This window comes from Perca flavescens, chromosome 18, assembly GCF_004354835.1.
Source record: "Perca flavescens isolate YP-PL-M2 chromosome 18, PFLA_1.0, whole genome shotgun sequence".
In the NCBI taxonomy this organism is placed as follows: Eukaryota; Metazoa; Chordata; class Actinopteri; order Perciformes; family Percidae; genus Perca; species Perca flavescens.
This window is the reverse complement of record NC_041348.1, coordinates 28,332,225-28,347,222: the sequence shown is the minus strand read 5'-3', so window position 1 is coordinate 28,347,222 and position 14,998 is coordinate 28,332,225. Positions and strand designations below refer to the sequence as shown.

The window sequence follows — 14,998 nt, the reverse complement described above, 5'->3', positions numbered from 1 at the left end:
AAGTCTGTTTTTATTCCGTGAGTGCCTTTTACTAAAATTCAGTTACTGTATGAAGCTATTTAGCAACATTGTTTCTGCAGTAAAAATCCTTGTGATCATTTAATCTTTATTTATATTTTTGTACATAACCCTTTTACCAGATTAATAGCAGCATTGTTGATGCATGGAGGACAAGACAAAATCTTGTAGCTAAACTTCATCTGGTTGTTGACAAGATTAACATGATTTGATATGATGGACTGGATTAGGTTGTTTTATGTGATGTTTGAAAATGTATTGGTATCGATATAAAAACGAACCCACTGGAATAATACAGTGGTAGTTTTACATTTCAGGTCTTACATGAGCACATGATCAAGTTTTCTTTCTGTTACAAATATTATTTATGATCATTTCAATGTTTACTGCTGTAAAATGCCTTTCTGTCCAGAAGGGGTTTAGTAGATTAACTAGTAGCACAATGAGAAACATAGATGTAAGAACCTGACATTCACATGACTGTTTTTTTCTTTTTTAAATGAATGAGAACATTAAAATATAATATATAATATATTTTTCTTTGTAAACTTGCTGTCAGGCACTTTATTAAAGGAACACGCCGACTTATTGGGACTTTGTCTTATTCACCATGTCCTCCAGAGTTGGATAAGTCCATAACATACCATTCTCATCTCCGTGCGTGTCGTAGCTCTGTCTAGCGCAACACCAGAAAAGCCCCGTTGTTACTCTCTGCTCCTCACCACAGGGCTTCTCAGGTGCTGCGAGCAAATCACTCCGCCCAAGTAGCAGAAGTAGCAGTTCTTCGCCTTTCTGAGAATATAGTTCCCAGTTTGTATATGGTTAAAAGATGGCTGTTTCTCATGTGACCTTGTTATTGCTGTGACTATACAAATCACAACATGTAAATAGGAAAATGTGCAAAGCTAGGCTAGATGGAGCCGGTTACCTCCAGGATCTGTGCTAAGCTAGGCTAGATGGAGCAGGTTACCTCCAGGATCTGTGCTAAGCTAGGCTAGATGGAGCCGGTTACCTCCAGGATCTGTGCTAAGCTAGGCTAGTGGTGGGGGCGTCAGACAGAGTTACGACACACGGAGATGAGAAAGGTATGTATGGACTTATTTAACTCTGTGGGATACAATAAATAAGCTAAAGTCCCAATAAGTCGGTGTGTTCCTTTTCATTTTATTGATTGATGTATGTTTGCTTGTGGAACCTGAAAGCTCTCAGGGTTTCTGGCTCAGTAGTCTATATCCTCGACGTTCCACTTCTGGGATTGCTCCGTTTTCCCACCGGATGCATGTCTTTTTGCTGATGTCCGTTACCTTCTGCTTTCTTTGTGTTGCAATTTTAAAATCCGGTGGATTTATGAAGACTATGGTTAACTGATCTCTGCAGATCAGATCTCTGCAGGGTAAATCCAGACAGCTAGCTAGACTATCTGTCCAATCAGAGTTTTCTGTTGCACGACTAAAACCACTTTTGAACGTACACACCATCCATCCATCCATCCATCCATCCATCCATCTTCGTCCGCTTATCCGGTGTCGGGTCGCGGGGGGAGCAGCTCCAGCAGGGGACCCCAAACTTTCCTTTCCCGAGCAACATTAACCAGCTCCGACTGGGGATCCTGAGTTCCCCAGGCCAGGTTGGAGATATAATCCCTCCACCTAGTCCTGGGTCTTCCCCGAGGCCTCCTCCCAGCTGGACGTGCCTGGAACACCTCCCTAGGGAGGCGCCCAGGGGGCATCCTTACCAGATGCCCGAACCACCTCAACTGGCTCCTTTCGACGCAAAGGAGCAGCGGCTCTACTCCGAGCTCCTCACGGATGACTGAGCTTCTCACCCTATCTCTAAGGGAGACGCCAGCCACCCTCCTGAGGAAACCCATTTCAGCCGCTTGTACCCTGGATCTCGTTCTTTCGGTCATGACCCAGCCTTCATGACCATAGGTGAGGGTAGGAACGAAAACTGACCGGTAGATCGAGAGCTTTGCCTTCTGGCTAAGCTCTCTTTTCGTCTAACGGTGCGATAGATTGAATGCAATACCGCACCCGCTGCGCCAATTCTCCGACCAATCTCCCGCTCCATTGTCCCTCACTCGCGAACAAAACCCCAAGGTACTTGAACTCCTTCACTTGGGGTAAGGACTCATTCCCTACCTGGAGAAGGCATTCCATCGGTTTCCTGCTGAGAACCATGGCCTCAGATTTAGAGGTGCTGATCCTCATCCCAACCGCTTCACACTCGGTTGCGAACCGATCCAGTGAGTGCTGAAGATCGCAGGCCGATGATGCCATCAGGACCACATCATCTGCAAAGAGCAGCGATGAGATCCCCAGCCCACCAAACTGCAACCCCTCCCCACCCCGACTACGCCTCGATATCCTGTCCATAAATATTACAAACAGGATTGGTGACAAAGCGCAGCCCTGGCGGAGGCCAACCCTCACCTGAAACGAGTCCGACTTACTACCGAGAACCCGGACACAGCTCTCACTTTGGTCATACAGAGATTGGATGGCCCTGAGTAGAGACCCCCTCACTCCATACTCCCGCAGCACCTCCCACAGTATCTCCCGGGGGACCCGGTCATACGCCTTCTCCAAATCCACAAAACACATGTAGACCCGGTTGGGCATACTCCCAGGCTCCCTCCAGGATCCTTGCGAGTGAAGAGCTGGTCCGTTGTTCCACGACCAGGACGGAATCCGCATTGTTCCTCCTCAACCCAAGGTTCGACTATCGGCCGAACCCTCCTTTCCAGCACCTTGGAGTAGACTTTACCAGGGAGGCTGAGAAGTGTGATACCCCTATAATTGGCACACACCCTCTGGTCCCCCTTTTTAAAAAGGGGAACCACCACCCCAGTCTGCCACTCCTTTGGCACCGTCCCAGACTTCCACGCAATGTTGAAGAGGCGTGTCAACCAGGACAGCCCCTCCACACCCAGAGCCTTGAGCATTTCTGGACGGATCTCATCAATCCCCGGGGCTTTGCCACTGTGTAGTTGTTTGACTACATCAGTGACTTCCGCCTAGGAAATTGACGACAATCCCCCATCATCCTCCAGCTCTGCCTCTAACATAGAGGGCGTATTAGTCGGATTCAGGAGTTCCTCAAAGTGCTCCTTCCACCGCCCTATTACCTCCTCAGTTGAGGTCAACAGTGTCCCATCCTTACTGTACACAGCTTGGATGGTTCCCCGCTTCCCCCTCCTGAGGTGGCGAACAGTTTTCCAGAAGCACTTTGGTGCCGACCGAAAGTCCTTCTCCATGTCTTCTCCAAACTTCTCCCACACCCGCTGCTTTGTCTCTTTCACGGCAGAGGCTGCAGCCCTTCGGGCCCTTCGGTACCCTGCAACTGCCTCCGAGTCCCTCCGGGATAACATATCCCGGAAAGACTCCTTCTTCAGTCGGACGGCTTCCCTGACCACCGGTGTCCACCACGGTGTTCGTGGGTTACCGCCCCTTGAGGCACCTAAGACCCTAAGACCACAGCTCCTCGCCGCAGCTTCAGCAATGGAAACTTTGAACATTGTCCACTCGGGTTCAATGCCCCCAGCCTCCACAGGGATGCACGAAAAAGCTCCGCCCGGAGGTGTGAGTTGAAAGTCTGTTGGACAGGGCCTCCTCCAGACGTTCCCAATTTACCCGCACTTCACGTTTGGGCTTACCAGGTCTGTCCAGAGTCTTCCCCACCCCTGACCCAACTCACCACCAGATGGTGATCGGTTGACAGCTCTGCCCCTCTCTTCACCCGAGTGTCCAAAACATACGGCCTCAGATCAGATGAAACGATTATGAAATCGATCATTGACCTTCGGCCTAGGGTGCTCTGGTACCAGGTACACTTATGAGCATCCCTATGTTCGAACATGGTGTTCGTTATAGACAATCCATGACTAGCACAGAAGTCCAACAACAAACAACCACTCTGGTTTAGATCAGGGAGGCCGTTCCTCCCAATCACGCCTCTCAGGTGTCTCCATCATTGCCCACGTGTGCGTTAAAGTCCCCAGCAGAACAATGGAGTCCCCCACTGGAGCCCCATGCAGGACTCCAGTCAAGGTCTCCAAGAAGGCCGAATACTCCGAACTCCTGTTTGGTGCATATGCACAAACAACAGTCAGAGTTTTCCCCCCACAACCCGCGCAGGCGTGGGGAGGCGACCCTCTCGTCCACGGGGTAAACTCCAACACAGCGGCGCTCAGCCGGGGCTTGTGGAGTATCCCCACACCCGCCCGGCGCCTCACACCCTGGGCAACTCCGGAGAAGAAAAGAGTCCAACCCCTATCCAGGAGTATGGTTCCAGAACCAAGACTGTGCGTGAGGTAAGCCCCACCAGATCTAACCGGTAGCGCTCCACCTCCCGCACCAGTTCCGGCTCCTTCCCCCACAGAGAGGTGACGTTCCACATCCCCAGAGCCAGCGTCTGCTGCCCGGGTCTGGTCCGTCGAGGCCCCTGACCTTCACTGCCACCCATGTGGCATCGCACCCGACCCCAACGGTTCCTCCCACAGGTGGTGGGCCCATGGGCTGGAGAGATGGGAGCCACGTAGCTTGTTCGGGCTGTGCCCGGCCGGGCTCCGTGGCAAACCCGGCCACCAGGCGCTCGCCCGACGAGCCCGCCGTCTGGGCCTGGCTCCAGGCGGGGCCCCGGCTTCCTCCGGGCAGGGTCACTCCATCTCTGCCTAGCTTTTTCATTGGGGTTTTTTAACCATTCTTTGTCTGGCCCCTCACCTGAGACCACTTTGCCTTGGGAGACCCTACCAGGAGCACAAAGCTCCAGACAACACAGCCCTCAGGTTCACAGAGACACACAAACCTCTCCACCACGATAAGGTGATGGTTCACGGAGAGGTGGAACGTACACACGTTCCACCAAAACAAGTTCCTTACCGAGTCTTCGTTCGGAGCTTAGCTCCACCCGTGACGATTGTGATTGGTTTAAATAAATGCCAATAAACCAGAGCTGGTTTTTCTCCTATCCCAGAATGCTGTGTGGACTAGCCAGACCCTCTGCTCCACAGCATGTGGAGGATGGTCTGGCAAAGCGTGACTACTGGCTCAGTAACACTGAGTTACTGGGTGCCCTTTTCTAAATCATCCTGTGGAAAAGACAGCTTTTTCTGTTCAAGGTTTAATTTATAGATCTCCTTACTCTCATGACCTAAATGGATCATGACTGGGACAGTTATTTAAAGAGGGATCAGTCATGTCATGAAGGATCTTGTGCATATTATTGAGCTTTTATTGTATCATTGTTTATTACTGTTTTGTGGTGCTGTATGAATTTGAATGATGAGTTGAGAGATTACATGAATACATTTTTACTGAGTTTTAAATTCATGATTAATCTGTTTTAGTCTCTTATTACCAATCCCCCTCTACTGTTTTCTCCTACAAGAACAAATACATCACAGACAACGTCTCCAAAATAATTGGCCTCTCCACTCCTAACCTTTCAGACCTGAACAGAAAAACCATCACACACAGATCTCACATCATAGCACATAACCCCAGACCCAAACCCTCTCAAACCATTCTTCACTGCTTCCATCTGGCCATAGAGACCGGACCCTGGCCTGGAAACGGGCACGCTATGTTAGGAGGTTTGTTCCTTCTGCCATAGCGGCACTCACAAAAATACATCAATAACTGCTATGTGTGTAGGAGCTGTGTGTACAGGTATGTGTAGATGCATCTGATGTATTTCAGGAAGTCATGTTGTGGTTTACAATGTGTTTATGTATCTCTGATTCATGTGAGGCCTAGACAGTGGCAACAAATGTCCTTGGTAAAGGACAATAAATAATGTATCCATCTGTCTGTCTATCTAACTGTCTGTCTGCCTTAGCATTTACAATTTTTTTTTATATGCAATCATTTTGACATTTATGTCTTTGATCAGTTTAATTCAAATGTCATGTTGTTGTCCTGTTGCCCTAGCAGCTCAGCTGGGGGAGTGGTCACCCCTCAGTCCTTACCTCAGTGTCCCGGGTTCATGTCCGACCCGCAGGCCTTTTCTGTGTTTCGTGCCCCCTCTCTCTCTCTCACCCCTTTCCTATCTTCAGCGATCCTATCAATTACAGTAAAAGTCCAAAACATCATCTTAAAAATGTCCTGGTGCTATGAAAGAGCACGCTGAAAGGAGGTAGGATCGTCGTATTAAACACCTGAATGAATGAGAAGTGTCTACAACCAAATGGCATTGGCCGTTTCCAACATTCCAAACTACACCAGGCCACATATGTGTCCAGCTAGTGTCAGTGTGTTGACAGGAGGAAAGTCAAAGCTGAGTTGCCCAAAAGAAGAAGTGATATACATGACTCACAGGAAGATGCATTATCCTGTTAAGAATCCCCAGCACAGAGACAGAAGCGTGAAAAGAACAGGAACAGAAGAGAGAGAAACACGATGGTTGAATTCAGATGGATTAAAATGTTTCTATATCTGATGCTGGTGCTTCAGTGTACAGGTAAGAATGCACAAATACTAACACTTTGCAAATGTTATTAACATAAATAATACTAGTATTTGATTGATTCATTCTGTTTGTTCGCAGGCGAGTTCAGTCGTCTCATGAAAACCAAGTAGGAGGGGCATTTGTCTCCTGCTGTGTCACACTAACTATAATCACATCAGACATGTTTCTATTTTAGTTTATTTGGTTGAGGCTCATCTCTCATTTCGTTTACAGCGGTAACTGAACAACTTCCCCTCTCCTTCACTGTAAAGTGTGAAGTCATTTTGCCTTGTGAAAATTTGATAAATGATCACTGTAAATGTCACAGTATATATTGTCAATATATTGTCCTGGTTGAAAACATCCTAGTCTGTAGCCAGGAAGCAGCCACTTAATTCCTCTTAGACAAACTCAGATTACAACAGACGTCTGTTCTCTCATGCCCGAGTCACCAGCAGTGCCGCGCCACGGGAACCAGTGGTTTGTTGATTTTACTCTCATTTCTTTTACAGCGGCAACTGAAAAACTTCCCCTCTCTATCACTGTCAGAGCTGGAGATAATGTCACTTTGCCTTGTGAAAATGTGATAAAGGATCAGCGTGAATGTCACAGTATTACCTGGAGCTTCAATCGTTTACCTGGGAAAGTAGCAGCAGATGTGTTTGTAGGAGGGCAGATTGTTAAAAACTCCAAAGCTAACTCAGACAGACTGACTGTTGCAGAGAACTGTTCTCTGGTTATAAAGAATGTCACAGAGGAGGATGTTGGTCGTTACCACTGCATACAGCCTAACAAATTGCCTAACCATGTTGATATGTCTGTTGTTACCAGTGAGTATTTACATCATAATATTTTCAAACTGTTTCGTTAGAACAATTTTCTGAAACCTGACAATAATTATGATTACAGTGTTGAAGTTAATTTTACTCTTGTTGACTTTCTCTCTCAATATCTTCACCAGTGACTGAACAGAAGGACAATAACAATGTGATGTTAAACTGCTCTGTGTCGACATATGAATGGTGTGGACACTCATTGAAGTGGCTGTATCAGGGTAGAGATGTGGATAAAGATAACAATAATTTGAAGACATCACAGTTTAACTGCTGGACCAGTGTGACCTTCATGACTTCTCATTATATTTACACGTCAGAGGGTAATTATAAGTTATTGAAGTGCAACGTGACGGAGGCTCACACTGGAAAAGTGATCACCTTAGGCCTTCAGTCTTCAGGTGAGAAAACAGGTAAGATGAGCTGTTTAAAATTACAAACTACATTTGTTAATTCCTTTTTTTTTAAGTAGGAGAGAACAAAACAGCACCTAGAAGCAAAGATTCCACCACAAAGTCACAAGGTATGTTTCTTATATCACTCAACCATCTTCTTGTATGTCTGTCTGTTGTTTGATTGAGAGAAATCATGCAATTCTCTTTTGGCTACAGGAGGTTGAACAGAAGAACAATCTTTTCATTGTATTTCTAGGTTGGTGGTGGTTGTACATCATTGTGCCTGTGGGTTTAGCAGCACTCTTCATAACTGTCGTGGCACTCATCAGAAGGAGGAGAAATAAAGGTCGGAACAGTCAGAGAAGAAACTTTTATCAACAAAATGTTTTTATAAATGTGGATTTTTATTATTGTGAAAGCTAAACTACCCTCTATTTATCTTTTCAGGGAACAAATCACACGAGGAAGAAAACGTGGTGAGTTTTAAAACAAAATGTTTCTGACTTTACAGAGCAAACCAGTGTTTGTGGTAGTTGCTTTTCAGAACTATAACTGATTCTACAGCTGAGAGAGAATAAGATAAGAACAGACAGTACTGATTATATCGTCTTGAAACAAGGTGGTGGCTGCAGCAAAGATCAGATAATTCATTGTGAAGGAAACCAAGATAGAACATAAACACAAATAAATATGTGAATGATGAAATATAACGCAGTTCAATATAGGGCTGGGTACCGAATGTAATACTTTTTAGGCACCGACCCAATTGCCTCCAAAGTATCAAGTATCGAAAAGTCTAGTCTATATCGGCCTTTTTTGTGTTGGAATTCTAACCTCCGGTGGATTTGTGAGGACTATGGTTAACTGCTCCTCAGATCTCTGCAGGGTAAATCCAGACAGCTAGCTAGACTATCTGTCCAATCTGAGTTTTCTGTTGCACGACTAAAACGTTTGAACGTACACACGTTCCACCAAAACAAGTTCCTTCCCGAGGCTATTTTGCAGAGGCACCGCTGCTCCTTCCGGTGCTAAGAAGATTGTGATTGGTTTAAAGAAATGTCAATAAATCAGAGCACGTTTTTCTGCCATCCTGGAATGCTGTGTGGACTAGCCAGACCCTCCTCCTCAGCACTGTAGAGGAATGTCTGGCAATGTGAGACTATTAAAGGTGCTCCAAGCGATTTTGGGTGACGTTACTTATTGTTGACGTTCAAAGTATTATCAAACAAAACAGAGGCTAGCTTAGCGATTGGCTGCAGTGGTTTGTTGTATTTTGGTGCACAGCCTGTGCCCTAGTGTTTGTTTGACGTTTACAACCCCTGTGTTGTCTCCCGAGACCGGGCTTTTTCACGGTGTATTCAGGGGGCAGGCAGCTAGCGGATCAAGGAGAGATGCCTACGATTTGAGACAAAAATGAAATCGCACTGAAACCATGCAGGAACTCATAGTGCACCTTTATCTCAAAATTGTAATTAACTGTGAGGAGCCCAAGGCGAATTTTTGTCCCAAATTTCCTTAATCTTACATAAACAACAGCCGAAAAAAAATAACGATAGAGTTCAGTGACAGTTTTAAAGGACAATTCCGCCGCAAAATGAACCTAGGGGTTAATAACAGATGTGTACCCACTCGATCGCTCTCTGGGACATGAGTTCATGCTAATCAAATGTGTTTGTAGCTTGAAAAAAGCTAGCGCGGACTGCTGATTGGCTTACAATGCTAGTATTCGGGGCACAGGGAAAGTAAAAACAAATCGCTTATTATACTGTTCGTTTTGCGCCGTAATTGTCCTTTAATAAAAACTGAATATTTTAAGCCTCATAGAGGCAGTACTTGTGACTGGGTGTTGCATTGAACTTGAGCTGAAGTTGTAAAGCAGTTTTGGCTTCATTACATCACGTCTACCAGCTGGATTAAATGAACCCCACACACATGTATTTCACTGCAGCACTGTTGCTTTTATTGAAGATTTTTATTATGTATATATAATATTTCCATTATGGAACCGGGTTTCGGTACCCAACCCTATGAGAGAGACACACTCTTGAGCCTAATTTCCTTCTTAAGAAAAGGGAAGGATGTTAATGCAACTTCACTGCAGCAGAACTGAAAGAAAAAGAGTTAAAAGTGGCAGACTGAGCCTATAGTAAATGTGTATTGTATTTAAATATACAATTTGTTTAAAGTGCTCATATTATGCTCATTTTCAGATTCATAATTGTATTTAGAGGTTAATTTTCAAAAAACACCATATTTTTGTTGTACTGCACATTGCTGCAGCTCCTCTTTTCACCCTGTGTGTTGAGCTCTCTGTTTTAGCTACAGAGTGAGGCATCACACTTCTATTCCATCTTTGTTGGGAGTTGCACATGCTCATTACCTAGGTAAGGACTACTAGCCAGTCAGAAGCAGAGTATGAGGGCGTGCCCTGACAGTACCTAGGTAAGGACTACTAGCCAGTCAGAAGCAGAGTATGAGGGTGTACCATGCTAGCAGCTAGTCGAGCATTATAACGTGTGTTCCAAAGTGACCACGTTGGTCTCTGAAGTAAAGGCTGGACTACAATAGAGCTGTAAATAAACTGGAAGGCCCTCTGAGAATTTTATACTTGCATCATTTCATAACTCTTGAAGACATCCTGAAAGAGACACAACAGAACCTTCCAGGAAAAGGAATGAAAAGATAAAGCCTAGATGGGAATAGAATAGAAAATAATGAAACAGAAGAAGTTGACAGGATTCATGCATTCTGGTTGAAAGTTAGCTGACTGGCTAACACTGGCACATTTATAGAAATGTTGATTAATGTGCATTGTCCTAATAAATAAACTTGAATCTGTCCAACAGTGCGTCAGTATTAATCCACAGCCTTTATGTTGTCTCCTCTGTGCAGGCTGATCCTGAAGGTGGTGTTTCCTACGCCTCCGTCAGCTTCACCAAGAAGACCAACAGCAGAGACCAGGTCAGCTGTCTGTTGCTGTCATACTTGAACTCGATGGCTACTTTATTTCTTTCATTCTTTCTTTATTGATTTATTTCTTTGTTGGTTATATATTCTAGTCTTTTGACTGTGTTAAGGACATCAGAGACGTGGTGATGTAACGTAATTGGATGCTGATGTTGTCGACGATGGTTGTTGTTGATTATGTTGTGTCAACTTTGTAACGCAGCCCTCACATTGACGCAGTAGATACGGCTGTGAAACGACCAGAAGTCATTCATTTCCTATGGAGATTCGCAGACCGCAAGCAAATGTGTCCGAACCAATGCAAACGAGTGCGATGCGGAAAAAAATCGTGTCCGTTGGTCATCCGGATGCATTAAAAAAAAGTTTAACTCATACAACAGGTAACGGACGGTTCCTTTCCAACAATCCGAGCGGAAGTTAATGTTGCTATGGTACTGATAAACAAATCTGAATTCTTAACTTTTAATAAAATAAATAATGATTTCATAACGATATGTTGTCATGTAATTGATTCATTTTGGAGTATGAGAAAAGTTCTTCCGTGCAGAAAAGATGCATAGGATACCTGCTATGGCTAAGTTGGTTAGCAACAGACATCGAACTATTGACATTATACCGCTATATCACATTTAACCGACCTGACATACCAACATCCTGGGCAACTTTTCTCCACGCAGCAGCCTTTCTGTTTATATCTCTATAGCGCTCAGATGAGAGGTCATAGAGAATAGGACATTCGGACACTGACAGAATGAGTCGTTCTAGTCTCTCCGCCATTTCTTTTCTACTCGCTTCCGACGCTTTCAGCGGTGTAGTACCACGTCCACTGGGGGCTCATTGCGTATTACAGAGCTGATTTCAAGTGCCAGTGTGAAGGCGGCGTAAGGCTGATATGCACTTTTCCTAACCTGTGTAGGCTACTTTGACGCTGCTACCTATGCACCTTGCTCAGTACTTGTATTTATTGGCTCTCATACTGTAACTGTTGTGTTCCAGTTTTTACTGTGTGTTCAGGCTTACTCTATTCCCCCGCTCCTGACTGTGTGTAAATCTTGTATGTATTTATGTATCTTTTATGTGTTTTTACCTGCTGCACACCCAATCGCCCTTTGGGACACAAATCAAGTTGAAGTTGAGTAGTGAAAATAGAATGTTTTAATGTATGAAAATAATCTCTATTTTGCCCTTAACCCTGCTGTTGTCATTTTTAAACTTTCTACATCATAAATTTGGGTTTTTCAACCAAATTGCCCAAAAATAACATAGATGGTTCCAAACATCATTCTTTGCAGGTAAAATTAATGATTACTTTCAGGGAATTTTGGGTGTTTTATTCAATTTTATAGCATTGGGGGGAAAAAATTGAAATGGTTTCAAAACAGTTTCCTGACTAAACATACATGACATATAGCAGTGATTGTCCACTCGACATCCTCTGATCTGAACTATTTGTAAATATAATATAAATCTATTCATAATTTCAGCTTTTTTTAAAGACAAAATTTAGATATAATTAGACTAGTGGTAATAAGTTGGTGTTAGTGATGTACTGGTGATATTGGGAAAAAAAAAATTGAAAAACGTTGACAAAGCACCAAAAATGTCAAAAAATCTACGCCTGGTCATGTCCTGGTTTGTCATTTTTGTGTTGTTATTTGTCTATTTTGTGTCCTATAGGTTCAGGACGGTGAGGATGCAGTGACCTACAGCACTGTGAAAGCTCCCTCCTCTTCTGCTGGATCCTCGGCTGATCCCAGATACCTCTACGCCACCGTCAACAAACCAAACAATAGCACAGTATAGTTACATTTAAGATGATTACATTCATTTTACTTGGATTGTTCATAAGTTAAAGCCTTCACTCATTTCACGTTGCTTTTTGGCACTGTATGAATTCTTGTGGGGTAAATGATCCGCAATCCAAATCTTGGAGAGTATTTTAAGCCTCATGCTATATAACTCAGTAATTTATTGTATGTTTTTTTGGATACAGGTGCACAACTGCATTTTAACATAAGTGTTTGCTTTTCATTTCTGTATTGCTGTAAAAAAAAGTTAAGTTAAGTTACTTCCACAATGTTTTAGTCCAATATTCATATGGCTGATTGCCATATAAAACTTTGACTTTTTGCTCAATAAACTTGCTTCCAGGCACATTATTGTGCTGTAAAGTATATACAGTTGGGTTGTAGTTCAAGGATTAATAGTTATTTTAATTTATTTGTAATTTGTTTTAAGCATGTTTAACCTGTAATTCCATATGCAATGTAATGAACATAATTTCAGCCTGTAATATCAAGTAATCATTATTTACAGCCACATTTGGAGCTTTTATTAAAACTGATATTTTGTCTGTATTTTGTGAGATGTGGGGATATACTTTTAGTGTAAGAATAATTATATTGTATTCTACTCGATTCTATTCGATATTCATATTTTTTGGGAACTAATCTTGTCAAGCAGCACCTGAAAATGTACAAAATGTGCAAAATCAACAGTTGCAACAAGGGACTGAAAATCCCCATTTGTTGCAGAAATATCACTTGTTGACGCCTTCGTCTATCAAAATCCACCAATCAGAGAGCGTCGTCCGTTCCAATTATGGTAGAGCGTCCTCTCCGGCCCGCCCCTCTTTGTTGGCTCGACCAATGACATGCCGCCGAACGTTGGTGGCTGCCTGGGATACAAGCAACTGAGAGATACAGGGAGAACAGTACTAGGTAGTAGGTCCGTTTTATCCCCAATAATTTAATCATGTGAGTGATTAAAGAAGCCTATTTTTTTTTATCAAGATGGAGTCGGATTTTCCGGGGAGATAGTTGATACCGAGGCGCCGTGCAGGCTGCTTACGAGAAGGAATGCACAGAGGAGGTCATTTTCCCGGACTGAGGTGGTCGGAGGCAACGGCCCCGCAATGAGAGCCGCTAACGTTAGCTAGCTAGCGAAAGAGAAGGACTTCCTGGTGGTATTTCCAAAATAAGAAAAGCTCCGACGAGAAAATGATTCATTTGGTTGAAGTTATTGACATGATACCTTTACTACTACACTTAAACGTATCACCAAGGAAGACATGAGGGGTTTCCGAGTATGTCGCAACGATTCGTAGTATTTTATTTTATAAATACGCAAGATTGACACACCTACTGCTTTTACTTTGAAGTGAAAACGACCGTGTTCCCAGCGCACCGGTTGTTAGCACTTGGTAGCTTGACACGTACAAGAAGGGGTGAAGTTACAAGCCTTGAACCAAAACAAGACTTTACATCCTGTGGTGGACAACGCCGCCTTGTTATGAATGGGACCCACCTCGTCTCACTGTGTGTTTTTCGAATCAAATGCCTTTTAAACCGGAGTGTCCATCGTTGATCTGAAATTGGAGCCCCGTGGAAAATACGGTACGGTTAAATTACTAACGGTTGGGATATTTCAGCCTCTGCACTCAAAAATAATGATTTCGATATTAACTTGTGCCCTGACGTAAGCGAGTTTCTCTTCCTCCTTCACTTTCCTTCTGCAATAAGTTTAATTTTTTTCTGCCAATGTAATACTTTTAAAAACAAACTAGCATGTTTTTTGATATCCATGAATGAGTTTGTAGATATATCGTTATGTTGGGTAACGTTGACGTTATCTAACTAATTTTATAACGTTGTTATATTTTTAGCGAACATATAGTCTTTTGGCATCATTGTAACGTTACAGACTAAAACAATGTTCGCATTTTCTTGTTAATTTTACCATACATTCTATCCTTTATCGTATATTTTACACCTTTGGTACCTTAGGCCAGTAGTTCCCAAACTTTTTCATTTCAAGGGGAACCTAAACTGGCACAAATTAGACCACGGACCCCCTTTTAATTATATTTTTGCTTATATATATATATATATATATATATATATATATATGTGTGTGTGTTTTTAATATAGTTTTGGATAGTCATACATTCTTTCATTGTGTTACTTATGGATGGAATTATAGTGTTGATACATTATTCCCTTTTTTGTGAGGAACCTCATCGAGGACCCCTGGGGGTCCCCTAGACCCCACTTGTGGAACCACTGCCATAGGCTACTTGTGTGATTCTCAATGTTGACTTCAACATTAAATGCCAACTATGATTTTTTCATATCTGTCATCACCTAATGTAATGCTTTTTATGAAAGAAATCAGTCTTGGTTATTGGGGGAGGATTTTTCTTCCCTATAGGGCGCTGTAGTTAGGCTGACAATGCTTCGTACTCCACTCACTGTAGCGCCATCATTCCTCTTCCAAAATAGGAACGGTACAGGTCTTCTTTGGGTGTACGCTACTGTACCTTTTATGGAAATATTAGAG

General features: G+C 43.4%; 2 protein-coding genes across 3 annotated transcripts in view; both read left to right on the top strand.

Moving 5' to 3' along the window:
- The first annotated feature begins 4,996 nt into the window (after positions 1 to 4,996).
- On the top strand, positions 4,997 to 12,712 carry LOC114573273 (uncharacterized). 2 transcript variants are annotated; one of them, XM_028605354.1, is made up of 8 exons: positions 4,997 to 6,477; positions 6,978 to 7,295; positions 7,427 to 7,699; positions 7,771 to 7,821; positions 7,950 to 8,039; positions 8,141 to 8,169; positions 10,586 to 10,654; positions 12,338 to 12,712. In XM_028605354.1, the coding sequence occupies exons 1-8, from the start codon at positions 6,417 to 6,419 to the stop codon at positions 12,461 to 12,463; spliced, it is 1,017 nt and encodes a 338-aa protein (XP_028461155.1). In that variant the 5' UTR covers positions 4,997 to 6,416; the 3' UTR covers positions 12,464 to 12,712. The 2 variants fall into 2 exon arrangements, with proteins under 2 accessions (XP_028461155.1, XP_028461154.1); XM_028605353.1 differs by having other exon boundaries at positions 6,565 to 7,295.
- A 624-nt stretch (positions 12,713 to 13,336) lies between these two features.
- The window catches only part of vash2 (vasohibin 2), a 38,703-nt gene continuing 37,041 nt past the window's right edge, over positions 13,337 to 14,998 (top strand). Inside the window, exon 1 of the mRNA XM_028605594.1 lies at positions 13,337 to 14,055. The gene's annotated coding sequence lies outside the window, so the exon portion shown is untranslated. The remainder of the gene's footprint in view (positions 14,056 to 14,998) is intronic.